The following is a 20,996-nucleotide window of genomic DNA, read 5'->3' on the forward strand; positions in this document are numbered from 1 at the left end:
GTTTCTGTCCAAGAGGATATTTGTAGAGGTGCGTTGTTCACTGGAAATGGCAATGAGAGACCTCATAATGTGGCATAATCATTGATTACGCATTTACTAGTATGTCAGGAGCTTTTCCATTGTAATGAAACTGTGAGTGAATGGGAACATCTTTCTTGCAGCTGAAAAGAGAATTAATTCTGAATTATTATGCATCAAGCCAGGGTGTATTGCACTACTGAGATGTCAGTTGCTGCTTACAGAAGAGGAATACATGGCCCAAGCCATGTGTGTCTGCTTCTGCTGATGCGTCTCCATCTGAACTCAGCTCCTAAAATAATTACTGCTTCATCACTGAAACACAGCAGGCTACTGTGAACAAACCTGTAATGTTTCTGCATCACTCTGCTTTTAACTGTTGTTGTTACTCACAATGATGTAGACCAAAAGCTGTAGGTTGCCTACATAGACTCATGGGAGGCAGAGTTGGTTGGCAGCAGTCTCCTTTTAAATTAGGGTTAGAGAGCAACATTTCATTCATTTCATGTCACTTACTGAAAAAACTGTAAAGGACAGGAAACTGTTCTCCTGGCAGTTCCAGAGAACACATTATTATAGAGGGTAAGTAGTTTCCTCCATTGCTCATTTGCTAGTGGAAAGATGTTCAGCTGAACAAGGGCCAGAAATGAAAGTGGTAATCATTAAACAAGCAAATCCACCACTTGCGCGCTCCAAAAAAAATCATGGCAGAACATACTTCCCAATCCTGCAAGGTGCTAAGTCCTCTGTGCAGGGGAAGGAGGACATACTCGGTGCTGTGGCATGAAGAGGGTTCTCAGCACCTTACAGAACCTCACGTGGTCAGCTGAAGAATTTGTGCATCTGAGCATGGGAACTGTGATCTGCAAATTTCTCCCCTGTCTGCAGAGCTATTCAGACACAACATTAAAGTGTAATTTGAATGTTCAGAATAGCAGATAGTGGTTAACTGTTTTTAAAAATGGGTCAAAAGTTGCCATTTTTCCCCTGGGTTTTTTTGAAACACCTCCCTCTGTGTTCCAGCCATTGAGAAAATAACCCTCCAAATTAGTCATTTTGGTTAATTTGGAGATTCTCTCTAGTTAATCAGTTCCATAGGGAAGAAAAGTTTTTCATGTGTCAATTGCCATTGGGTTTTTTCCTGTTTTGTTTTTTTTTTTTAGGTGAACATGTTTGTGGAAGGATTCCATGATGCTATTCTTCTTTATGCTCTAGCTTTACAGGAAGTCCTGAAGTTTGGTTTCAGTAAGAAAGATGGGGAAAAAATTGTTCAGCAAACACGGAACAGAACATACGAAGGTAAGAGTTAATATGTTATTCCAGCTTCCAGAGTCAAAAAAATCCAGGTCTTCGTTGTGTGCAGAGTAAGGACTCATGCCTATTCCACTCTTAAATGAGAGGAAAATAACCATATCAAACCATATATGTCTTTAAGGCTGGCTCACATATCTCACCAGTCTGACTTTTTTTTGCACCAACCCTTGAGATCTTACTCAGCTCAAAAAACTCCTAACGATTTAATGACCCTCACTGATCTTGTAAAGAAAACCAATAATTTTCTCAGGCTCCTTCTTTGTTTTTGAAAAGATTACAGCTGCTCACTTTACTCATGTGCATCTATTAGCTCTGAGATTGCCTCATTTTTTCCATTTGACTTTTTTATCTTAAAAGTCTGGGAATGGATAGAAGCAAGCAGGTGCCAGGTTTTTTTGTTTCTTGACAGGGCTCCTTTGGGCCCTGGAAGGATTTCTCCCCAGCCTCCTTTCAGGAGCTGTGCCTGTTATTTCAGAGGCAGCAGCTGAACAGCACTGTGCCTTTCTGTGCCTAATCCTGTAGGCTGCAATTCGGCAGCGGAACTGGCACTTGTATGTCACCCTTCTGATGCAAAGCAATGTGAGTGCTTTTCCCTGGTTGGGATTGTAATAAAGAAACCAAGGATTATTGGATTAATCGGTCATCTCTTAGAGTATTCCCATCCATCTCTTACAATACTCCAGTCTTTTGGTGTAGGATTGGCAGGATTTCCTATGAAAATGCCTCAGAGAAGGAAACATTTCCCCTAGATAAGAAGCGCATGATTAATCTGAATGTTTAAGAAAAACCTCAGTGGCCAGGTTCTCTGCTCTAAGAAACCACTGGACATAGTGGAGGAAGGCAAGGACAGTAGCTCCAAAACTCTTTTCTGTTTTCAGATTGTGGCCTGAACACAGGTAAGTCATATGCTGTCTCCTCCCTGTGGCAGTAGTTTGTTGGACATAATTTACAAGGATGAAACTGATTTTGAAAGAGACCTTTAACTTGATGTCTTGCAAGCCAGTCCTTTTAGGAAAACCACACCCCTTTATTCTGCCTGTAAGCCCCTCTCTGAAGTTGATGCAGCACTGCAGTCCATGCATACACCCACTGGGCTCTACGGCAGGACTGAAGCTTTATAATTCACTTAAACTTTTGTGAGCCTCAATGATGAGAACTCCAGTTTCATTAATGTCATTAATTTAACTGCTGACATCTAGATATCTAGTTGCCTGGGCACTTCATTTTACAGCCTGCTCTGAATAGGTGACCCAATAGAACTCCAGCAGGATGTGGATGCTGTTTCCTGCAGCGTTCACAGTCTCCCAGTCACAACTGCACAGGCAACAACACCATGTGCTTAGGAAAGGATAAGGCTGAAATGATCGAAGGATTTATTACTGCTTGGTTTGTTAGAGATACCCTGGAATGACTGCGGGGCACAGTTTATGGAGAGTATTTTCTATTCATTGGTGTTTCCTCTGAAAAAGTAGCAAAAATTTCTGTATGTGGATACCTAACAGATCAAAAGAGAGTCTGGATAAAATCCTTCCACCTTCATCCAAATGCAGTTCTCCATTAAGGTTGTTTCAAAATTTCCTGCGTATGTTTCTTAAGGAAGAATATTGCAGGAAATGTTGACATTTCGAAGTCTTTATTTTGATTCAGATAGAAAAGTTAAAAATTAGTCTTTCCCATTAAAAAAAATCCCATAGGAATTCTGAGTTTCAGCAAATTTTAGTACCTACTTCCAAAAACATAGTTTTGGCTTACTTAGGCCAGGAAGGTATCTGTTCCAATTTACACCTCCTGTCAGATCCAGAATCCAAATTGTTGTGTAGGCAAGGACATGGCAGCTCTTCGTAACAGCCTCTTCCAGTGTTTCATGGCCAAGAATTTGTTACACCCATTCTGTTTTCCTGCAGTAATCAAATTGGCAATTGTTTGATTCGTGTATTGTTATAATGAAACAGATGCTTGACAATAATGTTTTGATGGCCACTACATGTTTTGAAAATCACGGTAAATTTAAGCATTCCTGACATCGCTAAATGGGAAAAGAGGCAAGATAAATGGAGGTGTGTTAATCTGTTGCGTGTTTACTATCATTAAGTATGTTAAGGGGAATTTATACTCTGGCTGAATATCTGACCTCTCTCTCCTGATTTACAGTCACTGAGAACCTGATTCTCTACTGCTTTGTGCCTGGTCTAGTCATGTAGTTGGTGTAACATGGATGTATAATGGTGCCTGTTTGACTTGCACTGGTGTAAATGGCTATGTTTGATGTCAGACAGTGGAGGATCACATTGGAGAATATCTGAGATGATAAAGCATATCAGCAAAGTCTTACAATGTCTTCATCATAGTTAATAGGTATTGTTTGATGTATTTTAAGAACCTGTTTGACTTGCACTATAAGAAGTTGGAGTTATACTCTTTGTACACAAGGGCATACATTGAAAGAAGAGGTTTGGACTGAATGCAAGAAGGTTTTTATTCACCATGACAGTTGGAACAGAGAGTTTGTACAGTTTCCGTCCTTGGACACTTTGAAGACCAGATAAAGCCATGAGCATCCTCCTATTCTGACCTCCTGACTGACCCTGCTCTGAGTGGGAGGTTGGACTCGAGACCTCCTGAAGCCCCTTCAGACTTGAGTTATCCTTTGAGTTTTGTGATTCCCATTTTCCCTAAAGTTCCTTAGAACTTGTAAAGGAAGGAAGTAAACTGAGGGTCTAAAAATATAAAACTAACAGCACCATATTATGCAGTTAATCTTATGTAAATGAATGCAGGACTTAATACATATGTGATGCACATGGTGCCCCTTGTCTGTGCCTCCTTCAGTATCCCATCAGATGGAAACAACACTGGACTGGCTGTATAGGTGCACCAACCCTGTCAGTCTGTGGGGCGTGGGTCTGTGCCCCTATGTCCTCTGGACTCTCCTCATTGAGGCATCATTAGATATTTCAGGGTTAGGCTCTCTGTAAATAATTCACATTACATATATTTGTGTTTTGTTCTTGCATGCTGGCTTTTGGATTAGATTTTTTCTCACGTATTCCCCAAACAGTCTCACACATTTGATATTTAAAAAGGAGAAATGTTAAGAATTCAGGAATGCAGACACCGAGATGAAATTACAATTTCTCTTGGAATGCCAACAAAAATGCTGGGAGACTGATGACATTTCCTGTCATATCGGTCTGTAAAAACCTGTCCACTGTTTTCTTGTTTTCCTTGGAAAGGGTCAGTATTTTAACTAATTAATTTTCTAATTCCTCACATGCCATTCTTTAGGCATTGCAGGGCAGGTGTCCATTGATGCCAATGGAGACAGATATGGGGATTTCTCTGTGATTGGAATGACGGACCCAGAGACAGGCACACAGGAGGTAAGGAAACAAACACCACTGCAACTGGCCACTGATGAATTAGCTAGTGTAATGTAACATGACATCATCTGTTTACTTGGCAGGCATCTGTTTATTTAATATACATGTTAAAATAGTATTGCTTAATCTTATCAACCTGGAGACCAAATCCTGTCTGTAAAATAATTATCTTGAAGTAGTTATCCTAAGTTTTTTTTCAAACTCTCTTAACTTCTTTTTTTCAACAATACATGTTTCTTCACATGATGCTAGAATCTTTAAAATTTAAAGAGTGAAATCTCACAAGCTAGCTAACTACTGACAAATTTTGAATATGAGAAATAATTGTTTTAAATGAGCAAGGCCTTTTATTCATTGGTAAGAAGAAAGATTAATCTTAAAGCAACAGGGATGCACAAATTACCGTGATGTATAAACACAGTGAGTACAGGTATTTTAATCTTACCCTGTGGTCAACCACAGGCAGGAGGGCAGACCTTGCCTCACCTTGTTTATCAGGCAGTAAGACCTGAGTGCCTTGTATTCAATGTTTAAGAGACATTTTAATCAGACAGCTCAGTATATACCAGATGGGTTATTCCACTGGACGCAGCAGCAGTGGAAGCAGCCAGACTGTGAAACAGTCTAGGAGAAATAGCACCAGCTGCACATAGAGAATAGCATGACTGGGTTGAGTTTATTAATACTTATATTGCCCTAACTCCAGCTACAGCGTAAAGCTTCTGTTAGTTGCAAAGTCAACATCAACCTAAGCTTTGCTGGCCTTCCCTATTTCATCAAGCTCAAACATAAAGCAGCAGTAAATCTGAGCTGGACATTTCTATGTGTGGATTTGAATCTAGTGGAGTTGTCTTGTTCTTGTCAGTGCTGCTACAGAGACAAACTCAAGAAGCATTTTTAAAAGCATGTGGATGTCTAGTGTGGTTTGGTGTGTAAAAGTGACTGAAAAACTACAGCAATAAACTACAGACACTCCCAGGGGTAGGAGTAATCATCATTAATTGAAGCTAGGAGTACAGATTGGTTGGGATAACTTTGGTTTGAACAACTTGTATCTCTTCTGTTTGTTCAGTCCGTTAGCTTTTTATCTTGTTTATCAATTTAATTCCCCTCTCATACCCTTCTTTCCATTGCTCTTTCACTTACAATTTAAACTCTCTATTTCTTTGATGTTACATTTCTCCTTTTAACATACTGCTCATTTTAATTTCCCTCTGCTTTGTTTATGATGTATGTAAATATACATGCAATGAACATATCTTACATGTGATTACTTATTATTTGTGTCTGCTACATTCATTTCTACCCTCGTGCCTCACTCTAAAAATGTTGTTTCTTTGATGCCTTGCTTTATTCATTTTGCCAATTTTTTCTACATCTGTGCAAGAATGTTTCTCGGCTGAACTGAGCCAGATGAATGGGTGTTTGGGCAGAGCTGTTTTCCCAGGTCCATTCACACAGTTTAAAGCTAGAAGAAAACACCAGATTACCTAGTTTGACCTCAGCTGTATTACAGGCAGGCAGGTTTCTTACCCTTGTATGGAGCCCTGTAGTTTACATGTGACTAAAGCTCACGCTGTAACAGGCATTTGTTTTTCATTTGGAGACAGTGAAGAACAGGGACTGCCTCGCTTACTCCCTCGATGTTTGTTCCACTGTTTAACCACTCTTGCTTATTAAAAATTCTATATCCTACTTCTGATCTGAATGTGTTTGGGTACAGTCTATAGCTATTTGTTCTTCTTAAGTCTGCCTGCATGCTTTCATATTTAATAAGCCCTGCTCACAGAGGACTCTCCCACTCCTGTTTGATAAATTAAACAATCTCTTAGTTAATTGTTTGCTGCCTGCAAATGGTCTCTGAGATTTTTCCCCTCTACTTTTTCCAGTTTGAAAGGTACTGAATTTGCCTTCATTTTTGAATAAATGTTAAAGAAAGGCTCCTAAGGATTTATCTCCCAGTTGCAAAACTGGGAGAGAAATTAGTTCCTTTATTTAGAGTGAAATCTACCTTTGTGTAGCTAACCAAGGGAAATGTTATCTTTTAACTCATTCCCCTCAAAATGAAATTTAGGTGAAATATTTGAACAGGCTACTGGTGGCGTGAATTCTAAACCCAGTGTATTAATATATGTTTTTTACTCATGGTAAGATAAATACATGTTTTGATGTGCTTCTACCATTGCTTCTGACTACTTCAGTGTCATGATATTTGGCCTTTATTACTGTAGATAGATTTTTTTGGAACTGTTTTCAGCTGAGTGACCTACTACTGTTAGCACAATTTAGTCCTGCAATTTTGCGGTAGAGCCAACGTATGTTATCTTAAATAAAGCCTGGATTTACTATTGAGGGCAGGACTGAAATTCTAAAGTATCTTGATGAATTGGTCTGAAATAATAGTCCATGCTACTGGGATAATAAGCATGAAAGGCCCTTTCTGTGTAAATATCAACAACTGCAGAAATACAAAGTGAAGAATGACAGGCTTTGTTGTAGTTCTTCAGAAGATTTGAAGATTTTAGCAGACCGTGATCAAGTACCTCCAGATCCTTGCAAAATATAAAATTCCTGCCTGGAGTGTGTAGTCAGGAGTCTCAGCACATAAGGCACTTGAAATGGTACTTTCATGTAGTTGGGTGACAGTCCTGAGCACTCAACCCACTATGGAGCAACTGAAGAAAGCCCAGGGAGAGTAGGAGGAATATTCAGAGGGTTAAAAATACTTGTGTGAACTGGGTTTATATTGAAGAGAAGCCTGAGGGCAGACTAGATAAGAGCTTGTGAATATGTAAAGTGATGTTTCAGAAAGGAAGATACTTTATGTCCACTGGCAATTCGGTAAGTAGTGATGGGTAATTGCAACAAGGGAGATTTAGGTTACATGTTAGGGAAAACCGCTGATAGCAAGGATAGCCAAATTCCAGAATAATTGCCTAAAGGAACTGTCAAGTCGACATCTTTGGAGGCTTTTAAGAACAGGTTAGATAAACATCAGTCAGGAAGGCTTTTTTTGTTCAACTGATCCTGCCCTGGAGCAGGGCGTGCTCTACATAACCTCCCACAGACCCCTTCAGCCCTATTCTCTGTTCAGCATCCTGCCACAGGAGTCCAAGTGAGTGATGCTGCTGTCCTGCTTGTTTTATTTCCTTAAGTTGATAGGAAAATCTTTTCATTTGTTTCTTTTTTGCATAGGTGATTGGGGACTACTACGGAAAGCAGGGACGTTTTGAAATTCGATCAAATGTTAAATATCCTTGGAATCATGGCAGGCTGCGACTGGATGAAAGCCGAGTCTCGGAGCACACAAACAATACACCGTGTAAATCATGTAAGTTTTGTGACTTAATGCTCTTGCCCAGGCTGTCAGAGGGAGGAATCCATGTGGTGATGCAACATAATGGGCCATATTAAATTGCTTAGGACAGTTGTCCATCTGAGACATCATGACTGTCTCTCTGCTGACTGTTTGGGAAGTTAAGGTCTGGCAGTGGTGGGTGGTACGTGGTCTGAATCACTTCCTTGAACTTAGACGTGACAGTGGTCATGATGCACACCCAGGGCCCTGGGGGCTTTAGGACTGTCCAGGGGCTAAAAGGTAAAACCTGTTTTAGCCAGAAAAGAGGATTTAACTGAAACCCCAAACAGAGAATATCACATGGATAATTAGCAGCTGGGGAGGCCAGTGCTGATGGGAGCAGTGTTTTCCTAGTGCAGAATGATTTTCAGTGCCGTGGGAAGGCACTGCAAGGGCTCCAGTAGGCTGAGAATAAGGGAAGTCAGTTGAATGGGGCAACACCTGTGAATACAGAAGACTGGGACTACCCTTTATAGAGAAGATGTCCTTGTTTTCCAGTATACACACTTTGCAGACTATGTTGTAGTGAGCAGGACATTGCAAGGAGGTAAGGGTAGAAAGATGCTGATGTCTCAGTGGCAAACGGTGATCTTAGCTTTTCACAGGAAACAAATTGCTAGTCCTGCAGGGAAAAGGTACCTGCAGCCTGAAAATTCTTTAATCCCTGAAAAACCTTTGTGTACACACATACTGTAGAGACTGTTTCCAGGCCATACCCTCCGTGCTCAGCCTGGTGTAGCTATGCACCTTCTTCTTTCCACACATCATGATGTACAGACAAAATTTCCTCAAAGGATGAAGGATAAATGAAAAGGAGGAAGCAGTTTAATTTCCGTAATATTTCTCTGTTCCTTTCCACAAACCCAGGTAGGCGTGGAAAAGGGAGCAGGCTGCATCCACATGAAAATGCCATTGTTCTTCAGCTGCCCTTGCAGTTTGCAGAGTGACAGTCCCTAACTGGGCTCCCCTTCAGCCAGTGTCCCTGCTTTGCCTCAAGATTTTGGAGCAAGGTGAAGGTCATAGGGCTTTAACTTGAAACAGCATAGGTTCAGAAAAAAACAGGAACTGAGGAACTGTTGGATAATCATACAGTTGTTTTAATAAACCTGGGTGTTAGAGGGCTGTGATGCTAAACCAGGTGAAATGAGTTTGTTTCTGTTATAATGACTCAGGGCATATTCAGTGCTGATTCCTATTAGTGCATCACTGTAATCCCAGTCTGTGTTATGATTCAGACCGAGCTGTCCAGAACAGTTTTCTTAAAAACATTCCTGTCCATCACATCTCTAGAATTGCATCTTCATCTGACACTGATCTTGAGGGCTGGTTTAGCCCCAGGGAAAGCAAGGACAAAAAATACACATGGAGAAACTGGAACTAAGGAAGAGGTTCCATGGCGTCCTGAGCTCTGAAAGGCTTTAGTTATTATCTGATGTTGGTCACTCGTTTCCTAGCTGTGTGTATTTTCCAATATGTGAATGCAAATAGTTCTCAATATGAACCCTGATTGTTTACTTTTCCCCTTTTCAAGCAGGTGGTCTAGGAGAATCAGCGGTTACAGGAATAGTTGTGGGTGCCTTGCTTGGAGCAGGATTGCTAATGGCTTTCTACTTTTTCAGGTTAGTCCAATTCGTTGAAAGTATTCATCATCCAAACCTCTCAGGTTCTGACAGGACATCCTTGATGAGAGACACGGAGGTGCCATAATAATCTGTGGTAACATTCTCACCACAGACAGTGAACACGCTTTGACTGTCCTTTTGTGTATATCCAAATCATTTTATTGACGCAGGGCCTTATACTGAAACCACTTACATCTCTGAGTAACTTTACTCATGGAAGTGATTCCTGTGAGTTCCAGTCATTCACAGTTGCTTTAGTGAAGTGCCCTGGCCTTGAAAGCCTTCTTTTTTTAGTACTCCTTGCCAGCACAATTGTGCAGGCTGTGATTGTGCAAGAGTTTTATATCACTTGCCTGGTACCATGCTTAGTTTTTGAGTGTTGAGTGGAATTGTACTGGAAACTAGAAAGAGATTTCTGTTTTGGTATAAGAGAGCATTTGGATTTCAAAGCTGTGCATTTAACTTAATAAGCTGAGGTCAGTGCAGGGTGATCAGCGGTTTATTCCTGTTTAAGTAAAATAATTCTTACACTGCTAGTCAGCAAATCTAAAGTCCTGAGAGTTGATCCTACGCTGACAGAATAAATTAGTTATACGCGTTCAGCATCTTATATATGCTATAATTTATCCTCTTATGCTATGTAAGAGAAAAGGCAGATAGGAGAATAGAATTAACCTCTGCATATAAGAATCAAAAAATTCTACCCAGTAAAAATATCTGTTTATAAAAACATGTTAATAAAATGAAACAAGCAAAAACTGCTTCAACTCACCAGCACACTTACAGGGTTTCAAAGGATTGCAGAACCAGGATCAGGTGTTTACAACTGAAATTCTGTGGAGTGATTTTGTTCTTGCATGTGTTTGGTGCTTATATAATATGTTATTTGGGATTGAGACAAGATAAGTTAGCTGGGGCCAATTAAAGACTGTCTTTAAAAGAAAAAAAAATACAAGTCTGTTTTTATATGTCGTCAGAGGTTCTTGCATCTTTTATACATTTTCACTCTGAGATGACAATTTTTAGGTGTGTTTCTTAGCATGGCTAATATTGGGAGGGAATTTATATGTGAGGACAAGAAATGAGGCAAAAGACATATCCTGAGCTGGTAGAAAACTATGCAAAGCATCATTGTAGGAACTTAGCCCCTTAGTCATCTGACACAAAGATTTGGATTGGAAATCCGTGTGAGCAAAGGTGAGTGTCTGTAAAAGTAGATGTACACACATGAGCTCAACACCCCATCTTTGTATTTATGATCAGAGGGGAGAAAAGAGCATTTTTTGGTGCAGTTCATGTCATCCTCATGTAAAAGCTAAACCAGATCAGAAGAATCCCTCTTAGAAATGCCTGTTTCTCTGCACTGACAGAAGGAAGCCACAGGTATTCTGTCAGATGAATCTGAATGTTGGAGACATCTGAAGACACATGGGTGAATTCCACCCTGGAGATCTGATTACACTCACTCAAAGCAGGAACAGGGACAACCCTCTAATTCCACCATTAGAATAAACATATGAAACATAACATATCAGGCTTTACGGGTCAGATTTTCAGAAAATGTAGGTCTAGCAATTGTGAGCCTAGAAGTAATTTGTACCTGCACCTTCTGTACCTTTCAAACTGTACACGTACCTTCTGATTACATCTCATTTGGATCTCTGATTACCATAAATAAGCATGCAAACACAGTTTTGAGTGTGTATGCGAACTGTTAAAAGATCTGGGTAGTAGTTCCGCTACGTAGCTTTGAAAGGATTTAAACTTAAAGAGCTGCATTTCTAAAATGTGGACCTGCCCTTGTGCATGAGCTACTACTGTGCATGCTCTGACCTGTGAAAGGATCTGACTTGAAAATACATAAATGAAGTAAAGAACATAGGTTTTTCAAGTTGTTTTAGAGCCTACTGATAGAGACACAAATGTCTAGGGAATCTTTTCAGAACCTGTAGGTTCCCACTTTCTGTTGAGCCATGTTACCCAAATTAAAACCTTGCTGTTTTGAAAATCATTCTTCCACTGCTACACATCTAGCTCTGACTCCTGCTACACATGCAAGTGGAGCAGAGCTTTCCTTGGCACAAAAGCTTTTTGTCATGCATCTGCACAAGCGGTACTGTATGCACATGGGGTTGGACTAATGCCATTCTGAAACTGAGTAGAAGCATAAATGCATAAAATACACATGTGAATCTTCTTATGATTTTGGGGAGAGATTTGGGTACTAAAGGGGAAACTGAAAGGCAGTCAGAGGGCTTGTTTGATGTATAAAGTAACATAACAGAATTCTTCAAAAGGCCCTAGAGGAAGACACACAGGAAAAACTGTCTGATGCATGAGCAACTGTATTTTTCTTATCTGTCCTCTACATCCCTCTTCTTAATTCATCATACTACCTCCTCTGACATTACAAACATAGTAGCTTTCTCAGAGGGAGATGGGAGGATTAGTTAGTTAATATATAGTTTCAGTGAGAAACCAACTGAATAAAGAGTCAGATCTGTTGTTTGAACTCTGCAGAAAGTGCTCCCCCGCCCCCCATATACTGCAGAGAGATTTGGCTTTGATCAATATAAAGCAGTGATGTGACATAGTTCACATGACACTTCGCAAAAACTTCCTAATCACTTAGATCAGAAATTTTCAAAGAAGCAAACGTCTGTGAGACTGCTGTGTAGAAATTAACAGGCATTCTTGAGCCTGGGTAAAATGTTTTGAGGCAAACTACTTTAATCTTTGACCAGGGTTTCACATTCTGCCACATTTCATTTTTCAACTGGCACCCAGCTGTCCCCTACAGGCATTCTTTATAAGGGAAGTCTTGTTATCCTGTAGCGGGAGAAGGATTTCTCACTCTGTTCCTCTCCTTTCATGCAGAAAGAAATACAGAATAACTATTGAGAGACGAACTCGACAGGAGGAGTGTAACATGGGGAAACATCGGCAGTTACGTGAAGACTCCATTAGATCTCATTTTTCTGCTGCATAAAGAAGAAGAAGAAAAAGAATCCCATTCTTCCTAGGAAAAAAAAGAATTAGGAAAAAGGACACAACCAAAGACATCAGTGTAAAAAGAAGAGGCTCTTGAAGAACTCACTCTTTTAAGCAGTAATTTTGTCTTAATTTCTTTCAAAAGCTCAGGAATGATTTACTAATCACATTATGCCACATGGCCTTTCATCTCATGAAAAAAGAAAATGATGCAGTTTGATGTTATAGGATGCACTTAATATGTAAAGACAGTATTTCTTAAAGCATATATTAGGGACAGCAGATCTGGGTTTAGTTGATGGGGAATGCCTCATTCTGATCCCTTCTTTTTTTAAGTCCTGTCACCTCCTTCCTTAACTGCATCTCACCCATGGGTATCAAGTATGGTTTCACAGACACAGGTGCTGGTTGCTGTCAAAAGGGAAAAAGGGATTCATCTGGGGTATGATCCTGCATCACTGAATCATTGCCATTGATTAAAGGGGATACAAGATTGGCCATATGGAGTTTAGTTCTGGGAGGGAACTGGCACTCAGGTGTGATTAACTCCACTGGGGTGTAATTAACTCCACTGAGAAGTCGGGCAGGTGGAAACACACACAAACCATTCATTCCTTGTTTGTGTAGTATCACAAACAAAAGCACTGATTCTCCCTCTTAGGTGCTGGGAGTTAGGAAAAACTCCAGTGAAGGATGAGGAGTTTCACAGGTGTGAGATAGTGAGGGAGAAGACAATCAGGCCTCTGGAGAGGACTGGCTAATTCCTCAGTCTTGTATGTGTTTTATCATGCTCTTTTTTCTCCACTGCCATGACTTGTCAGAGAGGCAAATACAGTCCATGTAGAGCCTGCTCCTGTTCCCAGTGAAGTCAATGGCAAAATCCCATTAACTTCAGTGAGCACAGGACTACATCCAGAATTGTAAATATGAAAGTGTTTGTATAGCTGAGGCAATTCAAAAGGGGATCTTTTTTGTGTAAAAATGACATTCCATGCTACCATTTTATTTTTAGGATATTTTTATCTTGTATTTTTCTATTAAAGTATCTATTTTTGCTTTGGTAGGTTTAAAAGGGAGAGGATGTTTTGAAGACATATTTTTTATGATAGGAGTAACAGGCAGGGAAAGTCAACAGCTGTAGATATGTTTTAGAACCAGTATTTAGGGGAGGAGAAGTGACTTTGTGGATATTAACAGAATTTTTCCCCCACTTTCTATCCAGGCACGTGCAACATTCAAATAGTCATTTAAACAATATAAATGCAGTTATTGAATTGTCTGTGTGATGATGGCCCTGATCCTGAAAATAATGAACTTTTCACATGTTAAATAGACCTACATTAGTCAGTGAGACTAACTATTCATGTGTATACAATTAAACACGCAAGGAACTACCTTCAGGAATTGGGGTTGTAAAACACTATTCTAGGGCTGACTTCAATCTCATTGCCATCAGTATCCCTGGGACTTTTGCCGTTGACTTTACCAGGAACAAAACTGAATCTGTGATGAAATAGCTACTGACAGGTTATTTTATACTAGACAAAGGAGAGCTTGCACTTTCTAGTCAACAAATGGAAATGAACAGTACATATTATAAGTGTGGTGAAGAAGACCCATAAAAATATTTTCTGAGAGAAAATTCAGCTATGACTGTGGTTCTAGTGCTTGAAATCTTTTCGTTTATCCTATTCTGATTTCATAAGCAGAACTTTCTGCCCACAGCAGTTATAGTCAGACTTGACATCGAAGCCTGTGTTCTACAAAAATTCAAGGTCCTGAGAAGCCAGAGTGCCAATTCAGAGAAACCATTTTGGGTAGCTGGAAGTGAATGAAGAGTGAAAGCTGGCTCTGTCTTCTTTCTGCTGCCTTTTATTTGTTAATGGGGAAGTAGCCCATAGAGTATTTCCTTGGACTTTTTTTTCCTTGTGTTTCACTTGTCTCTTAGGATATGCAGGGGTTCATCACCTGCCCTTACGAAATACTGTCCAGTGTCCCAGGCAGCCAGAGGGCAGGGCTTCCTGGCTGTCAGGGCAGCTCCAGTACAGGTGGTAGATGTAGACCAGGTAGATGTGGTGTCTTTAGGACTGACTGTAACAGCTCTTGTTCACACAGTAGATTTCCATCATCCCATTTCCCAGTCTGTGCCTGTATGACTTCTGCAAAGGTGCCTTAGCCAATGTAACACTGGGGTCAATGGACAGTTTTCTGAAGTAGCCTCCTTGTCTCATGGACACCAGAGAAGAATGTAGGCTAGAGTAGCATTCATACTGTTACAGAGCTGGGGGAGAAAAAAAGACTTCCTGAGTAGTTTTTGGAATTTTTTTCAAGCATTTGAGTTTGTCTAGCCTTTAGGCATGCTTAAGGTTTGGGGTTTTTTAATACTTTCCAAGGGAGTTTTGATCTACTTGTTTTGCAAATATGCCTTTCAGAGTTCTCACTTTCCTTTATCCATTTGACTATTTTGACACAGAAAAAGGGAAGGAAAACCCTTAAATATGTAGAGAAAAGAGGGTATGATTTGAAGCATAAACTTTTACCAAAATTATATTTGTTATGACTTGCCTTGCAGTGTGAACTAGTACTCAAAAGAGTCATTAGTTAGGGAGCAAGACAGTAGTGTATTTTTCCTGTGCTATGCAAGGTCAGACCAGAAGATCTGAGCCAGGAGATCTGGCTGGGACAATAAATTGTTATGACAGCTTTTTTATTACATCATCTTACTATAGCTAAACATACTAAAAAAGAAAAAACAGTATAATGAAAGATTACTTTTTAATTAAAAATACAGTAATTCTGATTCCCAGTTTTATGTAGGGTTTATAGTCATGACCTCAAGAAGTTTTTTTATGAGATGGCTGTTGGTGGGATGCTGATGGAGGCCTAGCCACAACTTTACATACCAGGACCTCCCAAGAAAGATGAACCTTTCTTGCACATGGGTTTTAATCTTTCTGAATTGTTGCACACCTACATGTGCGTTTTTCCCATGGAAGTGTGGAGATCATTTAAGACATTTCACATAAGTAGATTCCTGTATAGCATGAAAAAACTTGCTTTTCTTAGCTGCCTCTCACAGGCCTCTTGCTAATAGCTCCCAGGTCTTCTATGGACCATAGATCAAAAATTGCCTTGAGTTTAGATTATTCAGCAGAGAGATTCTTTACCAGCTAATGCACTTTTCCTTTCTGGTTCATCTGCATTAGCTCAATGCCACAATGTTTAGGCTTCAAATTCTGTAAGGGAATGTCTAATCAAAATAATAAAAATTGATTCTCAAAAGATTTTCAAAACCTACATTTTTGGCTTCAACAAATTGCCTGTATTACAAACATACATCTGTATTACAGAGCAGCACAAGTTGGACCTTGACTCAGCTCAGCACTTTGGAACACACTTAAAATGTGCTCAACTTCAGCTTCTAAGTGCTTTGCTCACGTGGGACCTAAGGGTATGATCCTGGCCCTGGCTGAACGAAAGGGAATCTTGCCATGTGCTTGAATCAGAGAAAGGTTGGCCCCATAGGTCAGTGTTTATTTCTAAATCTTACAGTTGTGCCTCTTAAATTGAAATTGAACTAGTCGCTTCATACTTTTTGTTTGTCAAAGTTTGACAAATTCTGCAAATTTAACATTTTTTTAAATTACCAAATATTGGTCAGCTTAACAGCTGATTCACCTCAGAGTCCTCTCCTTGAGGATACTATGGACAAATTACCTGACTTCTACCGTCTTAATCTTCAATGCATGGATGTCCACTGCATGTTGATAAAGATGAAGCAAAACTTTCAATAGTACCTGTGATTTAGTATGCTGAGACCCACAACTTCAGAGTCAGATGCCTAGATGCGCTGTCCTGGGCCATTGGTAGTTCTGCAGGTTTTTTTCTGGACAGTTTGTGTGTTCTAAGTTGTCTGTGAGTACCACCATCACCAGTCAGTTACCAGTTTCTTTGTGATGTGCTTCACTGAAGACCAAACCCAGCTAAGTTCTGAGAATATTCAGTCATTGCTAAAACTTTTGATTGAGGGTGCTGTGCACCTTGCAAGATTGTGGCCAGAATTCAGTTTGTTAAAGCTATTTTCAGTTTGTTTTTAAGAAATGCTGTATTGCATTATTGAAAGTATTTTGTTGTTTTTTAATGGAGCATTATCAAGGTGTACCTAATACTTTGAAAACATTTGTGCTGGACAAAATAAGAATGCGCTCCCTGACAGCATGTTTTATTGTTGGTTGAGGTTGATCTCTGATTCATTTTTTGGCTTGGAGATGCAATCACACTGTCATTAAGCTGACAAAAAAAACCTCTCATTGATTCAGTGGCAGTAAACTCAGGCCCTCAGTGAAGTGTTTTCAGGCTTTAAACTCAGCATCTTGAAGCAGTTCAGAGTGAATTTTTCTCAGCTTTGCAGTAGAACAGGCTGCATCAGCCTTAACTGACCTTGGCTCCAGCACGATTTTCACCTCATGAATGCCATAATGCTCCTGGAAAGCCAAGAATAGACATCAAAGACAGGAAGCTAATAGTCCTGGTCATAAATTTCTTTGGCAATTCAGTCCACCTTTTCCGGAGCTCAAGACAGTTCCACATCCTTCACTACCCTCCTCTGTGCTTTAGAGTAGCCATGTAGCTGTTCTGTTTCTTTAAATAAAGCCGTTGAGGTTATTTTTCTTCATTTTCTCCCAGGGTAGAGTGAACACTCTTGAATTCCCCATTTTTTTTCATGCTCTTTTCTCTAGCTTCAGAAGTACTTTGAAAAGAGACAGCCATTTTTCATCATTTAGTCAGAAACGCTCCCACTCCACTGAGAGGTGGCTTTTACATAATTTCAGCCATTGTTCATTGCCACCGTGCTGCTGAGCTGCCGGCACACCTTGTGTTGGCCTATGGCCACACCAGCCGTTATCAGAGATCTAGACCCAGAATTGTCTGATGTTGCCTGTCTTTTAACCAAGCAAAGTTGAAAAATCAGGTTGACCAAAAACTTTCTGAAGGTTAATGTGAATTTCACAGCTGGCATACTTTCCTTTTAAAAACACCCAAGGCTGGCAACGTAAATTGTGGTTATCGAAGCAGTCCCATTAAAGCTAAAATGATTACAGGGTGCCACTAGGTTTACAGGAAATGCACTAGTCCAAGCATGGTGAGATGATGTCAGGTGATGTCAGACAATCTTTTTTTTTATTTTTTTACCCTAATGACATTAAATCTAGTGACCACCCTCCCCAAAGCAGGGCATATGGGAACAGAAATACAACTTTGTAATGGTACATTACCTTTTCTGTTGGTCAGCAACATGCCCTAGTAACTTGTCTCCCAACAGTGAGCGATGAAGGGACAAATTTCAGCAAAGTGCATGTTTTGTAAGAAACAGCTTTAGCCCTTTTTAGAAACAAAGAAATACAAAGTTACTTTTGGAATATATTTCTAAGGACGCTGGAAAAAGTTTCAGCTTCAGATGTGTTGTGTGCATCTCCTCCCTCCCTTTCTTTCTTGCTGTTGAAAGCACAAAAAGATTTGTGTGTATGTGAAACCTTTCAAGTAGAAGAATGGAAGTGTTTGCACTATGCATATCACTGCTTACAGGCAGAAATGAATTCAGATTGCTTGAGGCGTGTATTTTTTCCATTCCCAGATACCTTTTAACATCAGAGCTCTGGGACTGGTGGAAAATGATTGTTGAAATTAAAACAAATAGCTGTTTGTGAGAGGCCTCAGACCTGGCTGTCTACAGGGGTCAGCAAGCTGTGCAGCAGACTTTGATAGTGTCTTTTCTCTTCTAGAGAATGACAGGAAGCCTAAGCACTGTGGTTTGCCCCAGTGAAGCCTTGAGTTTGGCATAAATGCCGGTCTCCCTTTATCTCAACCTTAGAGGAAGAAAGGATAAAGGTTAATGTTGGTGTTTTTAATGAGGTTACTACTGGTTTCGATCAAGAAGATAATGCTTCCATGACTTTGAGGCTTTCTTGGGCTAGTGTTTAATTATGTCCAGTGTATCATTGCATAGACTGTTTTATTATGCTATTAACTTCTTCCAGAATTTACCTTTCAGAATGACTCTTAACTGACATACACCAAATTTACAGCATAGAAAACTAGCTTTCAAAAGGATATGCTTAGAATTCATTCAAAATCTCTCACTAACCACTAAGTTAATATTCTGCATCAAAGGCAAAATATTCTAAATAACCTGACACTGTTAAAGTTTGTCTGTTAAACTATAGTACTTCAGAAATCTTACGTGGATTCATTAGATATTAGATCTTTGAAAGGTTAAAATCCACTCTGTGTGAACTGTTGCTTGGTGTTTGTCGTGAATGTTTTTAGAGGACACTCGAGCAAGCAAAGAAAATGTACCAAAAAGGGTATTTAAAAAAATAATCTTGTTTTAATGGTTTCTTTCTAGTCTCTGCTGGTATGCACAGGGAACGCAGAATTCTCCCCACCAAACCATGAACAGTTTTGCTAATGTTACACTAAACCGTCAGCAGACCTAATGAGCACAGCTGTGTTGGTTCATAGTTGGTGATGATCTGAACTTCTCTTTCTCTGTGAACTGTGTATGCAGAGAGGAACAAGGTCCCACTGAAAAGCCAATATCACAGTTACTAATCAGTGGTCGTTTATCTTGGTGCCATGTGAGATGGTAAACGTTTCCTCCCATATTTAGTATCTCCCTGATGTAGCTTTGTGGCAGACGTTGTGATGACTTCTGCAGTATAGGATGCAAGGGATCAAAATACCTGTTGATAATATAGGGAGAATACCTGTGCAGTTGAGGTAGAGAGAGAGAAGAGAGAAAATGCTCAGGGATTGATTATACTCCCATGATGATACTATTGACTGTATGGAGGATGGGATCAAGCTTTTTCTGCACAGTACACTGTTCCGTATCTCCTTTCTGAGAGACTCGGCAGAAAGCTTACTCACTTTTTAAATCTCACATACCCCCTTACCTAAAATTTAAACAAGATTTAGTTGGTGCATAGGGCCTGGTCAGGGTGTACCATGCCTTTAGGTTAGGTTAGGTATTTACCTAGCAACAAAGTTGTCTTTACTGTGCAGGTCTAAAAGTGTTGAGAAGACTTGGGTAGAGCGGCAGGATTAAGGCAATGGGTAGAATTTGCTGTGTTTCTTGTGCATGAAGCGTAATTATCACAAAACTAAGAGGACTCAGGATAGACACTGTGGATGTTAACTTTGTCCCCTTTTTTTGGTGATACTGTTCATTATTAATGTAAAAATACTGGACAACAGAGAAACCTAGTACCAGTCAAGTAGAAAACAAATGGAAAGCTGCACAGTATATTGTACTGATGTAAGTAGAACTATCTGCATATAATGTGATTTTATTTATTGTTGTTTTTGTGTAGAGGAGAGTGCGTATTCATGACTGTGGATATAACCTTTGTTTATTTGTGTAATGTATTTTTATTTCTTTTACAACTTGGTCATTTAAAGTATCTACATTCATTGGTGTCCTTCAACTTTTTATTCTGTGCATTTTCTTTCACACATTTTAAAAATGCAAGAATATCACATAACCTAAATTGTAACAAAATGTTTCCATTAAAGACATAGGAATATGTTATCACCTGTTTCTGTGGTGTCTTTTGTCACCTGTTTATAAATTCTTAGTCTGTTTCATATAGAGGGTACTACCAGATGTTAGGGAGTTAATAACAGGAGGGTTATTCTGAGCCTGAGACACCATATAAATCCCTGATTTTAATGATGATTAGCAACTGATGAAATCAGGAATCAAATCTAACCTTTCTTTGGGAAGAAAATTCCCCCTGGTATTTTAAGGTCTGGAAAAGGTTTTAATCAGTATAAACAAACTTTGGATATTTTTCTATTTATTCTCAGTCCTCCAGAAATGCAATTAAATAGGAACCAAATTTTTAAAAACACTGAAACCTTAACTAGTAAGCATTAATTTTTATAGCCTGCAGAGAGGCAAAACTTACACGTTTTGCTAAGCTACAAGTTCATTTGTTTGCAGCAATCTTATCAAATTGGGGGAATTTAATTCTGTTTCTTTCCTGTGCTATTAAATACAGTCTTCAAATTATCCTGTTTTGTCTAGCCTTCTGCTTTCTGTGTGCATGTGTCTGCTGTAGCGATGTTGCCAAATGTAAGATTTGTGCTTGAGAGTATGCCAGGCCTTTATAATCTAGAATAACTTGGAAATGAGTGTGAGGAAGAAGTATCTGATCACACTCGTACCAAAACTACAAGTACCTAGAATTCACTGGAGAGTTGATAGAGAGATGAAAACATCCTCTGGGTTAAGTGTGGACCTAAAATCTT

The 20,996-nt window shown here is 39.6% G+C and overlaps 1 protein-coding gene across 1 annotated transcript in view; it reads left to right on the plus strand.

Annotated features, from left to right (window-relative positions):
• The window catches only part of NPR3 (natriuretic peptide receptor 3), a 48,610-nt gene extending 28,336 nt beyond the window's left edge, over positions 1 to 20,274 (plus strand). The window contains exons 4-8 of the mRNA XM_074856352.1: positions 1,182 to 1,317; positions 4,618 to 4,712; positions 7,908 to 8,043; positions 9,602 to 9,689; positions 12,570 to 20,274. Coding sequence (XP_074712453.1) covers positions 1,182 to 1,317; positions 4,618 to 4,712; positions 7,908 to 8,043; positions 9,602 to 9,689; positions 12,570 to 12,681 — 567 coding nt within the window. The 3' untranslated portion in view covers positions 12,682 to 20,274. The remainder of the gene's footprint in view (positions 1 to 1,181; positions 1,318 to 4,617; positions 4,713 to 7,907; positions 8,044 to 9,601; positions 9,690 to 12,569) is intronic.
• The last annotated feature ends 722 nt before the right edge of the window (positions 20,275 to 20,996 follow it).

The sequence above is a fragment of the Strix uralensis genome, chromosome Z (genome assembly GCF_047716275.1).
Source record: "Strix uralensis isolate ZFMK-TIS-50842 chromosome Z, bStrUra1, whole genome shotgun sequence".
Classification (NCBI taxonomy): domain Eukaryota; kingdom Metazoa; phylum Chordata; class Aves; order Strigiformes; family Strigidae; genus Strix; species Strix uralensis.